The 19,437-nt window shown below is 37.2% G+C and overlaps 3 protein-coding genes and 1 pseudogene across 6 annotated transcripts in view; 2 read left to right on the top strand and 2 right to left on the bottom strand.

Moving 5' to 3' along the window:
* The window catches only part of LOC143746125 (galactose-specific lectin nattectin-like), a 28,665-nt gene extending 16,400 nt beyond the window's left edge, over positions 1-12,265 (bottom strand). Inside the window, exons 1-3 of the mRNA XM_077237896.1 lie at positions 12,209-12,265; positions 12,062-12,135; positions 11,874-11,909 (exon numbers count right to left, since the gene is read on the bottom strand). Coding sequence (XP_077094011.1) covers positions 11,874-11,909; positions 12,062-12,119 — 94 coding nt within the window. The 5' untranslated portion in view covers positions 12,120-12,135; positions 12,209-12,265. The remainder of the gene's footprint in view (positions 1-11,873; positions 11,910-12,061; positions 12,136-12,208) is intronic.
* LOC143746097 (uncharacterized) overlaps positions 1-19,437 on the top strand; it is a 543,695-nt gene that overhangs the window by 116,853 nt on the left and 407,405 nt on the right. The gene's annotated exons all lie outside the window — the stretch shown is intronic.
* The window catches only part of LOC143746127 (uncharacterized), a 341,659-nt pseudogene that overhangs the window by 205,987 nt on the left and 116,235 nt on the right, over positions 1-19,437 (top strand). The gene's annotated exons all lie outside the window — the stretch shown is intronic.
* Positions 1-19,437, bottom strand: part of LOC143746085 (uncharacterized) — a 317,610-nt gene that overhangs the window by 291,155 nt on the left and 7,018 nt on the right. The gene's annotated exons all lie outside the window — the stretch shown is intronic.

Raw genomic sequence — 19,437 nt, 5'->3', positions numbered from 1 at the left:
ATAAAATCCTGTTTTCATTAATTTAACTGTCATTTTAACTGATGATAATAATAATAATACCCATAATTTAATAATACAGTTTATTTATTTAACAATTGATTAATACTGTAAACCGTGATATTTTCTGAGACGTTACCATACTGTGAAAATCTTATACCATTACAACCCTACACGGGAGGGTCCCCCACCCCACCCCCGCTGTCAAAAAAGTAACTCAGTAACTTTTACTCTGAGTCAATTTTAAATGAGCTACTTTTTACTTTTACTTGAGTAGATTTTTAGACCGGTACTTTTACTTGTACTTAAGTAAAATTTCATTGAAGTAGTAGTACTTTTACTTGAGTAGAATATTTTATTACTCTTTCCACCTCTGCTAACTAACCACTGCCACTAACTAACTACTGACTACCCTCTGCCACTAACTAACCACTGACTACCCTCTGCCACTAACTAACCACTGACTACCCTCTGCCACTAACTAGCCACTGACTACCCTCTGCCACTAACTAACCACTGACTACCCTCTGCCACTAACTAACCACTGACTACCCTCTGCCACTAACTAACCCTGCCACTAACTAACCCTGCCACTAACTAACCACCCTCTGACACTAACTAACCACTGACTACCCTCTGCCACTAACTAACCTCTGACTACCCTCTGCAACTAACTAACCCTGCCACTAACTAACCACTGACTACCCTCTGCCACTAACTAACACTGCCACTAACTAACCACTGACTACCCTCTGACACTAACTAACTACTGACTACCCTCTGCCACTAACTAACCACTGACTACCCTCTGCAACTAACTAACCACTGACTACCCTCTGCCACTAACTAACCCTGCCACTAACTAACCACTGACTACCCTCTGCCACTAACTAACCTCTGACTACCCTCTGCAACTAACTAACCCTGCCACTAACTAACCACTGACTACCCTCTGCCACTAACTAACCCTGCCACTAACTAACCACTGACTACCCTCTGACATTAACTAACCACTGACTACCCTCTGCCACTAACTAACCACTGACTACCCTCTGCCACTAACTAACCCTGCCACTAACTAACCACTGACTACCCTCTGCCACTAACTAACCACTGACTACCCTCTGCCACTTACTAACCACTGACTACCCTCTGCCACTAACTAACCCTGACCCTAACTAACCACGGACTACCCTCTGACACTAACTAACCACTGCCACTAACTAACCACTGACTACACTGTGCCACTAACTAACGACTGACTACCCACTGACTACCCTGTGCCACTAACTAACCACTGACTACCCTGTGCCACTAACTAACCACTGACTACCCTGTGCCACTAACTAACCACTGACTACCCTGTGCCACTAAATAACCACTGACTACCCTCTGCCACTAACTAACCCTGCCACTAAATAACCACTGACTACCCTCTGCCACCAACTAACCCTGCCACTAACTAACCACTGACTACCCTCTGCCACTAACTAATTACTGACTTCCCTCTGCCAATATTAACCACTGACTACCCTCTGCCACTAACTAACCACTGACTACCCTCTGCCACTAACTAACCACTGACTACCCTCTGACACTAACTAACCACTGACTACCCTCTGCCACTGACTAACCACTGACTACCCTCTGCCACTGACTAACCACTGACTACCCTCTGACACTAACTAACCACTGACTACCCTCTGACACTAACTAACCACTGACTACCCTCTGCCACTGACTAACCACTGACTACCCTCTGCCACTGACTAACCACTGACTACCCTCTGACACTAACTAACCTCTGCCACTAACTAACCACTGACTACCCTCTGACACTAAATAACCACTGACTACCCTCTGCCACTAACTAACCACTGACTACCTCTGCCACTAACTAACCCTGCCACTAACTAACCACTGACTACCCTCTGCCACTAACTAACCACTGACTACCCTCTGACACTAAATAACCGCTGACATTAACTAACCACGGACTACCCTGTGCCATTAACTTACCAGTGACTACCCTCTGACACTAACTAACAGAGGTGGAAAGTAACGAATTACATTTACTCGCGTTACGTAATTGAGTAGTTTTTTTGTGTACTTCTACTTTTTAAAGTAGTTTTTAAAATCTGTACTTTTACTTTTACTTAAGTACGTTTTCTTTGAAGTATTGTACTTCGCTACATTTGAAATCATATCCGTTACTGAGTAAAAAATAATAATACAAGGGGGGGAAAAAAATCACACACTCCGGAAACTACTGAATTGATTGAAGGGCGGGAGAACAAACGCGCAAAAAAGGTGACGCAGACCCAGCTGAAGCTGAAAGCTAAGCGCCAAGCGAATTATGGCCAGTATGAAAAGTAGAAAAAAAGCGTGGTTGTCCTCGAGGATAGATATCCAATTTGCAAAAAATGTGGATGCAAAGTGGCTGCAAAAAGAGGATATAGGACACCATCCCTCCTGCAGATAAAGGTATGTCCCGATTTACGTGATGCAAAGGGAATCCCGGAATCAGTCATGAAAATAGGATTCACTTAATGCAGATGTCACGTAAAACATGTAAAATAATGGATGGATGAATACATGGAAAGTAGAACTGGGCAATAAATCCAATCGCGACATGGTCTGTGAATATTTAAGCTAAGCACAAAAATACTGCAAGTAAATATATAACCCTATTATTCTGCTAAGCTGCGTTTTTCTACTACATACTCAAGTACTCGTGACGTTCATGGTGTTTTCAGCATCTCAGAAACAATTTGAGGATATGAATACATGAACATTTCCAGAGCTGCTCTGAGAGAACGTCTAATGAGCATTTTCATATTTTTATTTGAGAAAATCCATTGTCGTATCCAATACAATCCAATACACTTTTAACAGGTCTTCACAACCCGTCAAAATAAAAGTTCGGTTTTACTAGGAGAAATTATGACAGAAATATATTACTATTGTAGGCATACAGTAGAACGTAGCCTACTTCTCAAAATAATAATAATAACAACAATAATAATAATAAATTTTATTTGAACATTATTTAAAGGAATATTTTTTCTGTCCATGGTTTAATTTAGTAAATCTGTTTTTGCAGCGCTTCCCCAAAAAATAAAAGGACACAAGTTTAAATTTACATTTGATTACCACCGTTTTTGAAAATATATTTGGATTAAATCATAAAAAGTAGGGGTGTAACGATACACAAAACTGACGGTTCGGTTTTCCCACGGTTTTGACGTCTCGGTTCGGTTCGGTTTAGAAAGCTAAAAAAAAAATTAAAAAGTGGTTTAATGAAAAAATGGTGTCTTTGTCTTTAAATTAATTCAATTACAATTAAACGTTTTGGAAGGATTAAAAATCTGCTAATGCTGTATAGGGAGCCGCACATTACTATAACATTAAAGGTTAACAACAGAGCCTAAATTTAGATGCTATTTATTTTTTAGAAATAATAATCAACACCCAACAAATTTTATGAAAACATGTAAACTGAACATAAGGCAGTTTTTGCATTAACTTTACTCAAATTTGTTATTGAAATATAATAATTTACACAGTTGCTGTCATTTTCATTAAAGATATTTTAAACGTACTTGAAATAATCAAAATATAATTAACAGGTTAAGTAAAATATAATATATAGGATAATATTGTGCATTTATTTAGTGCAAGAGTTAATTTCTCTAGGAACCAACAAGTTGTGGACACTTAATCACTAGCCTGCTGAGGTAAATATAATGCTAGTGACAAGCTATGCAGTTTTATTGACGTCTTTGCGCTGATGAAACACTGATTGAGCGATTACACGAGTTATGATGCCTTTCAGTAAGTATACCATAGGCGTAGCCACGGGTGTGCCAGGGCCACCCACAGTGGCAGCTGGCACACCTAAAAATAGATGCAGAATTATTTTTTAAAGTCTTAATAAAAATGTTTTTCTAAACTTGGACTATTGTTGTTTACTTACAATATTTGTACATTTAAAATGTATTTTAATTTTTGAAATTATCATCGTTAAAAAAATATCTGCCGACATTCGGACTGCCAAATCCGCAAACAGCCGCTGACTGACGGTAACAAGATTGTGCTGTTGAGGCTCGCGCAGAAGAGGAGAAATGGAAACAAATGAGCGCAGTTCACACAAAGAAACTTAATGAACATACAGCGGTTAAAAAATTAATGTTGAGTTTTTATATTTATAACATATGATATGATACAGTTAAGCAACATCACATGACCACGAGTGCTGAATACCATCACAACTGAAAATATGACAATTTCATATGACAGTTCAATAAACAAGGTAATTAATATCAAGTCACTTACATTTTAGACACAATATTGACTGTTTTTGTTCTATTTGAGCAGCGAAAATAGTTCAAAACAAAGATCACAGCAGAACCACAGAATCTCACCGGAAAAAATAACCGCATTACTGAATGATTCAGCGCTTTGGATGAATCGGTTGAGTCAAAGATTCAATGACCCATTAAACAACTGCCTCATTCCTGAACGATTCAGCCGTTTGAACAAATCATTTGAATAAATGACTCAATAACTCACTCATTAACATGGTCACCTGACGCCCCCTACTGGTGGTTTAGTTTCGTGTTTAAAAGTAGGCTATCATTCTATTTGAATATTCAAAAAATATTTAAAACAATCTCATAACATTATTTAATGCAGTTGTAAAATTTCAGTGTAAATTAATTAATTTGATTGGCAACAGCCGTATAGTTTCTTATTATTTCAATTGAATTTATTGATCAAATTTAAGCATTTAAAATGAAAGATGAAGCATATATTTAAACCGATAAGGGAAAAATGCTCTTCATAAAGGTTAAAATATGATAAATATGCAGATTTAAATATGTAAAAGCTGACTGAACACTGATGAGAATATTGCTTCAGAATAATTTGTATTTACAACACACAAAAAATCAAAATTCTTTCTGGACAAGCAATTTTTTTTACTTGGACAAGTGAATGACCGATTTACTTGTTCGAACGACAAGCATATGAAAAGCCTTAATGTTGAGCCCGGAGTTATATTTTATATAGGTCTAGTATTATGTTTACAGTGCCTAGCATAAGTTAACACACCCATGCTAAAGTTGATTAAAAAGAAGAATAAAAAAAATCTTTTGGAAATTGATCTTAATGCCTTAATTTAAAAAATGAGGAAAAATCCAACCTTTAAGGACACCAATTTTCTTTGTGAATGAATAATGTATTGTAAATAAATAAATGTTCTTCCTTAAAATACAGGTTGCATAAGTCAGGACACCCATATTTTAAATTCCCATAGAGTCAGCAGATTTTTATTTTTAAAGGCCAGTTGTTTCATGGTTCCAGGATAATATGCATCCTGATAAAGTTCCCTTGGCCTTTGGAATTAAAATATCCCACATCATCACATTCCCTTCACCATACCTAGAGATTGACATGGTTTTATTTCAGTTAGCCTAATAGCTGGTATGATTTGCATTGAGAGATGATCTTATGGAAAGTAGCCCCATGCCAATCTCTAGGTATGGTGAAGAGTGTGTGATGATGTGGGATAGTTTAATTCCAAAGGCCAAGGGAACTTTATCCATGAAATAACTGGCCTTTAAAAATAAAAATCTGCTGTCTCTAAGGCATTAAGATCAATTTCCAAAAGATGATTTTTTATTCCTCTTTTTAGTCAACTTTAGCATGGGTGTGTTCACTTAAGCTGGGCACTGTATGTGGCGAGCCTGAGTATAGTTTCACAAATCAGCCCAGTCTATTTGATAAAGTTAGTGATACGCCGGGTCAAGGTTTTTTTGCACATGTATCTGACAATAAATGTGGCACACCCAGTTTTTCTTATGCACACCCAGAGACGCTTTTCTGGCTACGCTAGTGAAGTATACTGTATTTTTCAACATACCTTCAGGTGTCCATTCATGTTTATTCTGTAACTGAGGAAGAGATGATCGCGTTTACTCGCGTTTACTCCGCGCTGCCGCTGCTGTTACAATCCGTGGTGACAGATAGTTTTAAACTGTGGGTACAGATTGTCAATTTACATCCAAGTGGACAGATTGGTAAACTGTGCCTAGTTTTGTAAAACTGTGCACACGGTAGTTTATTTTTCTTCTGTAATGAAGCTTGGCTGTCCATCTAGTGAAAAATGTTGGTACTGCGGCCAAATAAAATCTTACTGAAAGCTCATTTTTTGAGATATCAACCTAAAATTTGGAACACAACTTCTTCAGATTTTTGGCCTACATTTTCTGGCAGTTTTAGAGTAAAATATATTTTGTAATATATATATTTTATATAAAATATAAATAATTATATTTTTACATTGTTCATTTTCATAAACTCAAACTTGTATAACTTTTTTTCTGTTTCACTTTCATAACTTCATAATACTTCATTTCAACATTAATCTGGCAAATGTCTTCTTTAAAACAAGACCAACCATTGGTCTATATTCCAAAGCATTTAAGTTTGAATAGTGATTTTCATGTCTATGCGAAAAAAGGGGGAGTGACAGTTAAAGGGTTAAACGATATTAAACTATTATATCTATATCTAAAATATAATTTATATATAAAAACTCTCCTACAGTCCAGCACCATCGGTCGCGACTCGCACGTATTTTCATTTAAACGTCACTCACTGACGTTTTCCTAACCAGAAAAAAAAAACGATTGCCCTGCTCTGCCTCTGATTGGCTAGTACTCATTGCCATCTGGGTCAGAGCCAATTAGAAGCAGGATGTGGGTGGGAAAAAAACTCTGTGTATAGGGAAAGGGGAGAGACAGAGGGAACAGGCAAGACAAACTCCTACGTTTAAATAACATATAGAAAATATCTGCTTGACAACGAGCTGAGAACAAGCTCAAATAAGCAACTACACTTTAGAAACAAGCCCAGAAAAAAACGCGACCCGCGACTACCAATATTTGTAAGCGACTTTACAGAAAAACAAGCCCAAAGTCGCTTATAATAAGCGGACTTGGCAACACTGATTCCAGGTCCAATCAATGAGCCGGGCTGGGCGGGGCCGGGGTAGCTTGCAGGGCGGGGCGTGTTCGGTACGCCATGAGAGTATCGCTATTCGAATCGTGGGTTCTGTATCGCGGTTCTTCGGTTTGGTTCGAATATCGTTACACCCCTAATAAAAAGAAACATTAATTTTCTGAATAAAATACATTTCATAGGACATTATTATTCTTAAACATTTTAATAAATTATTAATGTTAAAAATAAGTTGTTAATCTAATTCATTATTAATTATCGAATTTAATTGATTAGACATGTTTTATTGAAATTTTAATAAACAAACAAATTATTTCAAGTTTGTTATAATAAAAGCATTTGTTCAACCAAAATAAAATCCTGTTTTCATTAATTTAACTGTCATTTTAACTGATGATAATAATAATAATACCCATAATTTAATAATACAGTTTATTTATTTAACAATTGATTAATACTGTAAACCGTGATATTTTCTGAGACGTTACCATACTGTGAAAATCTTATACCATTACAACCCTACACGGGAGGGTCCCCCACCCCACCCCCGCTGTCAAAAAAGTAACTCAGTAACTTTTACTCTGAGTCAATTTTAAATGAGCTACTTTTTACTTTTACTTGAGTAGATTTTTAGACCGGTACTTTTACTTGTACTTAAGTAAAATTTCATTGAAGTAGTAGTACTTTTACTTGAGTAGAATATTTTATTACTCTTTCCACCTCTGCTAACTAACCACTGCCACTAACTAACTACTGACTACCCTCTGCCACTAACTAACCACTGACTACCCTCTGCCACTAACTAACCACTGACTACCCTCTGCCACTAACTAGCCACTGACTACCCTCTGCCACTAACTAACCACTGACTACCCTCTGCCACTAACTAACCACTGACTACCCTCTGCCACTAACTAACCCTGCCACTAACTAACCCTGCCACTAACTAACCACCCTCTGACACTAACTAACCACTGACTACCCTCTGCCACTAACTAACCTCTGACTACCCTCTGCAACTAACTAACCCTGCCACTAACTAACCACTGACTACCCTCTGCCACTAACTAACACTGCCACTAACTAACCACTGACTACCCTCTGACACTAACTAACTACTGACTACCCTCTGCCACTAACTAACCACTGACTACCCTCTGCAACTAACTAACCACTGACTACCCTCTGCCACTAACTAACCCTGCCACTAACTAACCACTGACTACCCTCTGCCACTAACTAACCTCTGACTACCCTCTGCAACTAACTAACCCTGCCACTAACTAACCACTGACTACCCTCTGCCACTAACTAACCCTGCCACTAACTAACCACTGACTACCCTCTGACATTAACTAACCACTGACTACCCTCTGCCACTAACTAACCACTGACTACCCTCTGCCACTAACTAACCCTGCCACTAACTAACCACTGACTACCCTCTGCCACTAACTAACCACTGACTACCCTCTGCCACTTACTAACCACTGACTACCCTCTGCCACTAACTAACCCTGACCCTAACTAACCACGGACTACCCTCTGACACTAACTAACCACTGCCACTAACTAACCACTGACTACACTGTGCCACTAACTAACGACTGACTACCCACTGACTACCCTGTGCCACTAACTAACCACTGACTACCCTGTGCCACTAACTAACCACTGACTACCCTGTGCCACTAACTAACCACTGACTACCCTGTGCCACTAACTAACCACTGCCACCAGGGCTGGACTAGGACACAAAAAAAAAAAGAATCGGCGCTGGCATTTTTGCCCAGACCGGCCCACTACATATGATCATAAACACCACCCATCTTTGCTCGCCCTTGAATATGAATACCAACTCCTATTCCTTAAGAACACTAAAACCACGTAATGAGTGAGCAGGAATGAGTGAGAGTTAACAGATGAAATAACTCAAAATATTGTCATTTATTAATAGTATTGAACTACACTACACAGTGATGAATAAAACAAGCTATAAGCTGCATTAGCACAGCAATACCAGTGTTTCCCACAGGATTTTTGTTAAATCTGTGGTGGGTGGATCTCGAGTCCTCTAGGGGGTTAATTTAATGTTAAATTCATCAATCTGGTGCACTTTGAGAGTTCAAAATTAAAAGCTCCAACCCATATTCAGTGTTCAAATTTAACAAAGAAAAACTCAACCCTCTTTTAGTAACAGTGTCTGTCTACATTACACTACATAATAATAATAATAATAATAATAATAATAATCCCATGACAGTAATAGCTATATATTGTAAAACAAATGCACTGAAAAATAAAGGAAACTTTCAAAATTAGTTTTGTACTAATTTCTATACTTGAAAAAGATTAGCGCATTATCTTTTAGTTTGGCGGAAAACATGGTTTACAAACTCGTCTCATTAAATTTCTAGTAAATTGCGGTAATAGTCAACTATGCAGATGCGTAACTGGCCAATGGTTTCCTACACTCATGACATAGCCTAAGTCAGGGGTAGCCAAGTTCGGTCCTAGAGAGCCGCTGTCCTGAAGAATTTAGATCCAACCCTAATCAAACACACCTGAACAAGCTAATCATTGGATTACTAAGACTATAGGCAGGTTAGTTTTTATTCAGTGTTGGAGCCAAACTCTGCAGGACAGCGGCTCTCTAGGACCGAACTTGCCTACCCCTGAGCCTAAGTGGTTTGAAAGTAGTCCTGCATAATCGCAGTTCTCTACACACAATCATCTCTCTCCTCATCCTCCTCACTATCATCATCATCATCATCATCATCATCTGACACTGGAGCTGATGAAGGTCCTGTCAAAATTAGTCAGAGCTAACTTTTTTGACCAATGCATTACACTGGCATTAACCCCGAGCCCAGAACCCCGAGCCCATTAACCCAATTAAGCAAAACAAAACAAAATTAACGGGCCGCCGATGTACGAGTTTTATGGGCCGTTAAGACAAAAAAGAAAAAGAAAAAAAGAGATATATCAGCCCAAAAAGCACGTCGGCCCACAGGGAATCTCCCGGTGGTCCTGATGGCCAGTACATGCTTGTCTGCCACTAACTAACCACTGACTAACCTCTGCCACTAACTAACCACTACCTAACCTAGACCACTAACTAACCACTACCTAACCTCTGCCACTAACTAACCACCAGTGGTGGACAGTAACTAAGTAAATGTAATTCGTAACTGTACTTAAGTAGCTTTTTTGCGTATCTGTACTTTACTGAAGTATTTAAATTTGGGGAGACTTTTACTTTAACTCCACTACATTTCAAAGTCAAATATCTTACTTTTTACACTACTACATTTTCAAAATCAGTTGTTCCTTTTTATTTATGAGTGGATAAAAACGTAACTGGTCAAACGAGCCACCAATCACAGTACAGCGCGCGCGCTTTGTTTTGAACGGCGGTATCTACTAAGCGCGAACCAGAGCCGTTAAATATGAGAGTTGTGAACATAGCTCTGTGAACATATATTTAATGGCGTTGTGCAGGTTTATGTGAATGTACCATAAGTATAGGATGTTAATAATTATGACCATAGACTGTAAATGTACTATTATACCTTAAGGGAACAGTCCCCTTCCCTCCAAAATTAAACACAAAAAATGTATCCAATTCATATATATATATATATATATATATATATATATATATATATATATATATATATATATATATTATATGTGTCCTGGTGTGGGTTTTGTGTCTTGTTCTTGTCTGTCATGTGTTCCCCTGTCTTTTCATGTTCAGCGGTCCCCTGTTATGTCTATTAGTCTCCCCAGGTGTTTCAGTTTAACCACCCCCCTTGTTACCTTGTTTAGCTTGTTTGCCTGTGTATTTAAGTCCTGTGTCTAGATCACTCTTTATGAGTTCTTAATGTTGTAACTTTGTATGTTGGCTGTCCTGTTCCTGAGTCTGGTTACAGAGTCTGTATTTGTTTAGTTCCTAGTTTATTTAAATAAAAACACTGCTGCACGTGGATCCTGCCTTTAACTCTGCTTCAGCCGCATCGTAACAATATATATATATATATATATATATATATATATATATATATATATATATGACTAATGTAATTTTGTTAATAGATTGGTGTGCCAAGAGTGACATTAGTCTTCACGTAGACTGAGTTAAGCAAGAGTCTTGTGACAAATTATAATAGGACATTATAGCCATAAAAAAATCAAAGTACTTGGATACTTAAATACATTTGAAGGCAAATACGTTTGTACTTTTACTCAAGTGAATGTTTAAAGGCAGCACTTCTTCTTTTACTTGAGTAATATTTTACCTTGAGTATCTTTACTTTAACTCAAGTACATGGTATGTGTACTTCCACTAACTAATCTCTGCCACTAACTAACCACTAACTAATCTCTGCCACTAACTAATCTCTGCCACTAACTAACCGCTGACTACCCTCTGCCACTCTCACACCAGACATGTGTCAAAGCAGCGGAGCAACTTCCCTCTATTTAAAGATGTCAAGACACGCACAGACGACGAGTGACGCATGTACACAATTTCCCCCAAAAACCATCCCGACAGCCAGGTCTAAAATATAAACCCTTATAACAGGCTTACCATAGTAAATCTATTTACATTTCATTTTAATAGAAATTATTAAAATTTAATAATAAGTATTATTATTAATAAGTACTAATAAGTATTTTTGTTTTACATTAATTATGCAAACCTGTGCAAATGTTCTTGTTTTTTAAAGAACATGATCATCACGTATTACACACACTTGCCAATGTAGAGAAATGCAAAGGTATTAGACTTATGGACTGTACTATACATACACACTGACAAGAGAAGTAGAAGACTAGTGAAACCTTACCACCACAACGTTCATTTCCAACAGGATCTGTCTCCTCTTAAAAAGAAAGAAATACTACATTATTAAAAAAGACTGCTACTGATACTCTATTAGATCATTCTTCTGATTAGTCATTACAGAGTCCCAGGTGTGCTGCAATTCATGTTAATATAACAGTTATGATGTGAAACGTGGAATAATGGTCTTACCGGAAGCAGTCAAAGCTACGAGAAGACATAGAGATAGGTAGACAGTCCAGACCGCCATTGTTTCTCAAAGAATACTGAAACAGAGTTATACATAAATTAATATTACAAAGGTTAAATGGTTCAATTATGTATTTTCATCACACGAACCAGTTCAGTAGATTCAGTATTGCGTTGTGCAGCCCTGGTTTATCTTTATATACTGGAGGAGAGTTAGTATATCATCATCATCATCATCATCATCATCATCATCATCCAGCACCTGCTCATGTTCTCACATCCTGGTCAAACATTGGTTTTCTATAGTTTGTACTTGACCCACTTCTACACAGAAAAATTCCCCCTGTTAAATCAACTCTGCTCAGAGCACATATTGTCCCACTCTAAAGAGTGTTAAAGTAACACTGATGCAGTGTTAAAGTTAATGAGATAATTAATAAGTGATTAATTAAGAACAGTCGATTAATTCTAATATATCCAAAAACTTGAAAAGGAATTTTGAACCTCAATTCATCCAATGTTCAGATTTTTGTTATAGAAATGTATACACGTTAGTGCACAATTAATTAGATAACACCTCATATTTAAACATTTCAGGATATCTAGAAGCCTTTTTTACCCTATTCACCTGGTGTCACCTTAAAGCTGAAACTATGTCATTTCTGAGACCTGTTGTATTTTCACAAATGTGACAGCATTATCTAAACAAAATGTGAGAACGAGAACATGAACAGTTGCTGGAATCAACATTACCTTGAATATGTCAGAGTCACCCCGAATGAACGGAGGATTGTTGCTGCCGTCAGCAAATGCAGTACAAACTACAACCTGTTATAGTAAATGCATGAATACATCATTCACATTCACCCAATCTAAAGTGTAAACTATTCATCACACGTAAACATGTTTATATCAATTACAGCTCTTTATAAATAATGTACAAACTGCATTTTCTTTTAATTGATAATTTATTTACAATAAATAAATATAAAGACAATATTTTTATGCATACATACTGTGCAAAAGTATTAGCCCACCACAAGATCTGTTGTTTTTAACAATGTTAAAATGTATGAAATGTACCATTCATGTATGTTTATTTAAGACGTCTTTTGGACATCCTTTTGCTTAGTGAGTTCTTTCGGACTTTTCGACAATAAACTCTCTATTTCTTTGTCTTTGCACTGTACACAGAGCTTTCTCTAACGATTCCTACGTTTTTTGCCCACTCTACTACTTCAGTGGCAATTTTCGTTTCGTTGGATTTTTCTTTGCTTATTTGTTTTCTGGATGGAAGCCAAAGTGAAATAAATTACAATCTATTTCTATTACCGATTTATTTTCCTGTAACACTCTCTCTTCCCATATAATTACTCTGGGATCATTCCATGTATATATCCTAATATGGGTCTGATTTTGTCCTGAAGTCTCCATCCAACGACTTGCACTTCGCTGGACAGTTCATGCAGTCTACACTAAATCTCTACGTATCAGATTTAGTTAATCTCTATTATGTCTTACTTATTGAACTTCTTCTAATCTCTTGTTAGAATACTTCTCTTTTTTAACAGGCCTAACGTTTTTCCGTATTCCCATTTCATATTGTTCTTTTAGATAATAGAGATCTTAGTAGTGTCGTGCATGCACTTTATAACCCTGACCAGGTTATTTTAATAATTATACGGTGAATTATTGTTTGTCTATAAGATTACTTCTTTTAGACTAGTAGTAAATAGCCTATGCCACCTGTCAAAATGATTGATTGACAGGTGGGCGTGGCTATCATTTGATCTTTACACACCCCTTCCGGTTCCGCCCCTTGTCCCTCCCCTTCCGGTCCCGCCCCTTCCTGTTACCTTTGACCTAGTTCCACCCCTTCCTGTTACCTTTGACCTAGTTCCGCCCCTTCCTGTTACTTTTGACCTAGTTCCGCCCCTTCCGGTTCCGCCCCTTCCTGTTACTTTTGACCTAGTTCCACCCCATCCGGTTCCGCCCCTTCCTGTTACTTTTGACCTAGTTCCACCCCATCCGGTTCCGCCCCTTCCTGTTACTTTTTGACCTAGTTCCGCCCCTTCCGGTTCCGCCCCTTCCTGTTACTTTTGACCTAGTTCCACCCCATCCGGTTACAGCTTCCGTCAAAATGATGGATGTCTGACAGTTAGTTTGATCGTTTGAAGTTCATTTGATCAAGAAAAGGGAGGTATTGGGCTTTGATGTTAACATAAGCTTTGATGTTACAGTTACAAAGTGATGTGACAGTTAGTTTGATCAAGCAAAAAGTGTGACAGTTAGTTTGAGATGTATTGGCTTTGATGGTGACAGTTAGTTTGATTGTTTGAAGTTGGTGCTTTGGTCACCGCATCCCCTAAATATCCCTGAGCTTTATCAAGGGCAGCTGTGAAAGTGATAAGAAAAAATGTTGGAAGTTTATCTGTTCTGTAAAAGAATATAAAATAAAACCTCACACAAAAAGTGTAAAATAAATGTAGAACTATTTAATGAACCAAGCATTTCAGTTTAAATAAAATGGTGAACGTTTATCTGTTCTGTAAAAGAATATAAAATAAAACCTCACACAAAAAGTTTAAATAAAATTAAGTCACAAAAATATTGCAAACAATCCAATGTATGAATGATATCACACTGCCTCAAAAAACATAGCGAGCGCGCGTCTATGTATGTGTGTGTGTGTGTCAAAGCAGGAATTCACCTCCCTCCGCATTGCTGAGGACCTTGGAAGTTTATCTCACACAGAAGTTGAAAAAGCATTATGTTCATTTAAATGAAATTATTATAAAATTTACATTTAGTCATTCACAAATATTTGACACTGACTCAAGTTGAAAAACCATGCTGTTCAATTAAAAGTATATAAATTAAACAAAAATAAAATCATCTTACTGTTCACCATGGTTGAAAAAAACCCACAAGTGTTTCCCCTGAAGTCTTTTCTCTCTGTCACACCAGTGCGTGTCTGGTCTGGTATCTGTTTTTGTGACACGTTCCTGAGCCCATTGAAAAGCATTGTGTTCCTTTAAAAGTATATAAATTAAAATATATCATATATAAAATAAATAGTTTACTAATTTAACTAAAGTTGAAAAGCATGTTGTTCATTTAAAATAACTATTTTACAAATTTACTGTACCAATTATGTTAGATTTAGATAAAATCATCTTACATTTTCACCAGGGTTGAAGAAAAAAAAAAAAATCACACAGGTAGTGCCTGCCAGCATGGACAGTGTGCGTGACAAATAAGTGATATCATCGCTGTTTTTGTACCACCGGTAATAAATTACTTTTAATTCATAAGACTTATTTTCAGGAGTGACAGTTATCAGTGAAATATGGCGCTCGGGTAATCAAAAGGTCTGCCTACCCCCTGGGAATGTGAATTGGCCCTGAACCTAAACAGTTCCATTCATAGAGTACTGAAAGAATATAGTGGACACACAGCTCCGCCGTTTTCCCATAGTTTTCCACAGGCTCTTACTGTAAAAGGCTATAAAATAGCCAAGACACATGGACGTGTGCCATTTCCCATGTCTGGACCAAAAACTTTTGCAGCCTCTCTTCTATGACCACCTCATCAAAAATGCAAAACAGTGAGTACTTTTTCTATAGCTAATTTATGCTACGGTGCTGTTTATCTGTATTATGCAATGATGTTTAATTTGAAAAATTGTTTATACATAAGGAAAAGATGGTATAATTCATTAGTGTTTTAAATAGCCCAGGCTACGTATTTGTTTTATCCACATTATGCTATTAGTATTTTTATCTGCTGTAACAGGTGATACAAATATTAAAAAGTATCTACTATATTAATTTATCAAAGTATGGGTTTAAAAATATGGAGCATTGTATTATGATATCGATGTGATACAGATATTTCCATGTATCTACTATATTAATTTATCAAAGTATGATTTTTTTTTAAATATGGAGCATTGTATTATTATATTGATTTGGTACAGATATTAACATGTATCTACTATATTAATTTATCATAAAGTATGATTTTAAAAATGTACAACATTGTTTATGTTCATTATGCTATGTTTTTTTTTAAACCATATCACAAAAGTATCAGTTTAACATGACTGTTTTACAGCAATGTTTATTTTGCATTATGCTATGTTGTATTTTTTATCTGATGTAACTAAAATCTGCAGCATCGTTTATTTAAGCTGCGGGGTTTCCATAAAGGACCTTAAAATAAATGTTTTGGATTTTATTCAGTTTTAAAATCTTATTTAGAGATTATTTTAGTCAGACATGCTTATATGTGCATAGGCCTATTTTATTCCTCTTCGGTTACTTACTTTTTAAATTTGGATAGGTTACTTTTTAATTCTTCTTTTACTCTGTCTTTGATTTTAACTTTTAGCAATTTTTCATGATAAATTGTTTAACATGGAAGCTATATGAATGACACTGTCACAATGTGATAAGCAAAACATATAAAAGTCAAAGCTATTTATATAGGAGTTCATTGCCATTTAAAATAACATGGTCTTTCCTTCTCTCTCTAGAGACAGCAAACACTGAAGGACAATCAGGCATCCAAGTAACATGTAGAGATCCCAGTTCTGCTGGGAACATTTTCTGGCTTTACTTCAAGTTGCATTCATTACAGCCAGATCTGTGGGCATAAATTAGTTCACCAGTTTCGGTGTTGCCTTCTTAGCATTTGCAGATTTATGGTGCCCTTCACACATTTGGTTAGTGCAGATCTCTTTGTCACCTGCAAAAGGCTGTGGTACTTCTGTCGGATGTTTAGCAGTTCACACCCTCCTTGTAAATTTACTTCTTTGATCAGATTTAATTTTAGTTAGTGTATAGAGTTATAATACAATTATATTTAAGAATATAAATGAAATTATAATGTACTGATGAGATGCACATTCACTGTTATTGATGTAGATTTCAAATGCCTTTTCGTTTCATCTAGTCTTTTTAAAGACTATATGAAGGCAAAGTGGCCATTTTAACGTTTGATTATTCTATTTAACTCTTAATTATATTTTACCCGCTTAGATCAGATGGTTAATAACAGAGAATTCTGTGCTGAGAATTCAAAGGGATAGTTCACCGAAAAATGTTGATTAGCCCATGATTTACTCGCCCTTAAGTCATCCTTGGTGTATATGACATTCTTCTTTCAGACGAATACAATCGGAGTTATATTAAAATAGGGCTGGGCGATAAAACGGCATCGGTATTTATCAACGGTACACCAATGTCGGTAACGATATAATTTTTTTTTCAATATAGCGCTGTGCCGCTGTCTCTTTTCCAGCGCGTTTGCGCTCCCGTGGCGTCTGTCTTTGCTATGCAACCATGAACTGCGCTCTCCACATCATGTTGACTGAAGGTGCATTCCATTCGAACTGCGAAGTTAAAGTCAAATGGCAAACGTAATGAAAGCGGAACGACACTGCGCTACTCATTATTTTGTGCTTCATGGACCGTTTATCAGTTTGGACCATCAATGTCAGTGCGAGCGCGAGCCGATCTTGATCAAGCGACACTGTCACTACACAGCGCTAAGAGATCCAGTAAAGTGAGCCGTTTAAAAACCGGGGTAAAAACCGTTACTCCGCTACTTATAACAGATGTTGATCCATCTCAAAGTTTGCCTTGATTGTTCTACGTTTACACTTTTTATACGTTTACACCACCACCTGGGTGGTGATGGCACAGTGGATAAGACACATGACTTTGGTGTGAGAGACCCGGGTTCGAATCCACTTCTGCATTGGGCAGGCCTGAGTTGGATTTGCAGTAATGACATCATTGCAACCACTCCTAGAAGTGCAACCTCGCGGCCTGTCGCCAAGGCTGATGACCTTGCAGCTGATGCTCAAGAATGGACACAGTGCTGTCTTGATTAGCTACGCACCCACAATGATCGCCAGTGATGACCAGGAGACTTTCTATGAACACCTTAACACTGCCTTACGTTCAGTGCCTCATAAACACCGGCTCTTTAATGCGCGTGTGGGACGTGATGTCATTGCATGGCCGAAAGTCTTGGGGCAACACTCAGTGGGAAACGAGAACACAAATGGCACGCTGCTGCTGGAGATATGTGCGCAACATGAGCTGGCGGTCACAAACTCCCATCAGCAGGCGAACAAGTACAAGACCACGTGGCAACATCCTCGATCAAAGCACTGGCACGTGTTGGACTACATCATGCATGCCCATAGACAGCCACTCTGAAGCGGTCAAAGGCGATTCTAAAAGAGTCAAAAAGTCGAGACAGGACCCATCGTCAAAATTTCTGTGTCCACCACTCTAGTTCATCCAAAACAAACTAGAAAATAGACTCAAAGTGCTAAATACCGGAATTCTCCTTTAAATATGGATATTTTACTTTGTTAATGAAGATGATTATTTGCAATTACTCTGTCTTGACTGATGTCTGTTTTGCTTTGTAGTACTTTTATGTAACCCAAATAGTAATGCTGCATGAAAATGTATTGGAAATTATATACAAAAATTAATACCAATTAAAAGTAATAAATGTTTATATTAAGTAACTTAGAGTAGAGCATGTATGTATTAGATAAGAATTGCTTTTAAGAAAAATGTAATGCTGTAGATAAGGTATATTTTACAGACGAAGAAACGGAGAACCAAGAGAAAAAGAGCCAAGAAGAGAGAGGGCAGGCTACGTCGGAAACACCTTAAAAGCGTCATGGAAGACTTGGCAGCTCTCCAGTTGATGACAACAGAAGAGAGTTTGACTTCGGCAGTGAACTGTTTGAGTATAAAAGACTGATGAGAAGACTGGACAAGCAGATACTGATTTAGCGGTATCTCTCGACGCCAGAAAACCAGCTGATTGTACCTTTAATTTATACCTTGCTTTATATTGTAACTGATATTAGTTTTGGTTTAACTTTTATTTTTGGAATATTAATAAATAACTATTATACTAATTGCAAGCAATTGTCTACCAGTATTGTTGTTAATAAACCTTGAGCAAGAACTAAACCACAGAGGAGTCTTCTGAAAAAGTTGTAAGTACCATTTGAACGCTTATGATTTAGGTCAGATTTGACTTGCTCTACCTAACCTGAGGATAATAAATAATAAGGTTAAAGGTGTAAGGTTAAAGCACACACCGTTAAACAACTTGCTACAACCTTTTAGGGTTGCTTTACCCTATGCTACACTTCAGAAGACCTTTATTAACGTGTGACGTGTGCAGCACTTTTATCATGAATATATGCACTTTTATGGACTTCAAAACAGAAACAGCATCACTGCAATTATAAGCGTATTATAAAGAGCCAGGACATTTTTTAATATAACTCAGATTGTATTCGTCTGAAAGAAGAATGTCATATACACCTAGGATGAATT

The sequence above is a fragment of the Siphateles boraxobius genome, unplaced genomic scaffold (assembly GCF_051911475.1).
Source record: "Siphateles boraxobius isolate OS27281-9 unplaced genomic scaffold, OSU_SipBor_1 21, whole genome shotgun sequence".
Lineage (NCBI taxonomy): Eukaryota > Metazoa > Chordata > Actinopteri > Cypriniformes > Leuciscidae > Siphateles > Siphateles boraxobius.
This window is presented reverse-complemented; position numbering and strand designations above follow the sequence as displayed.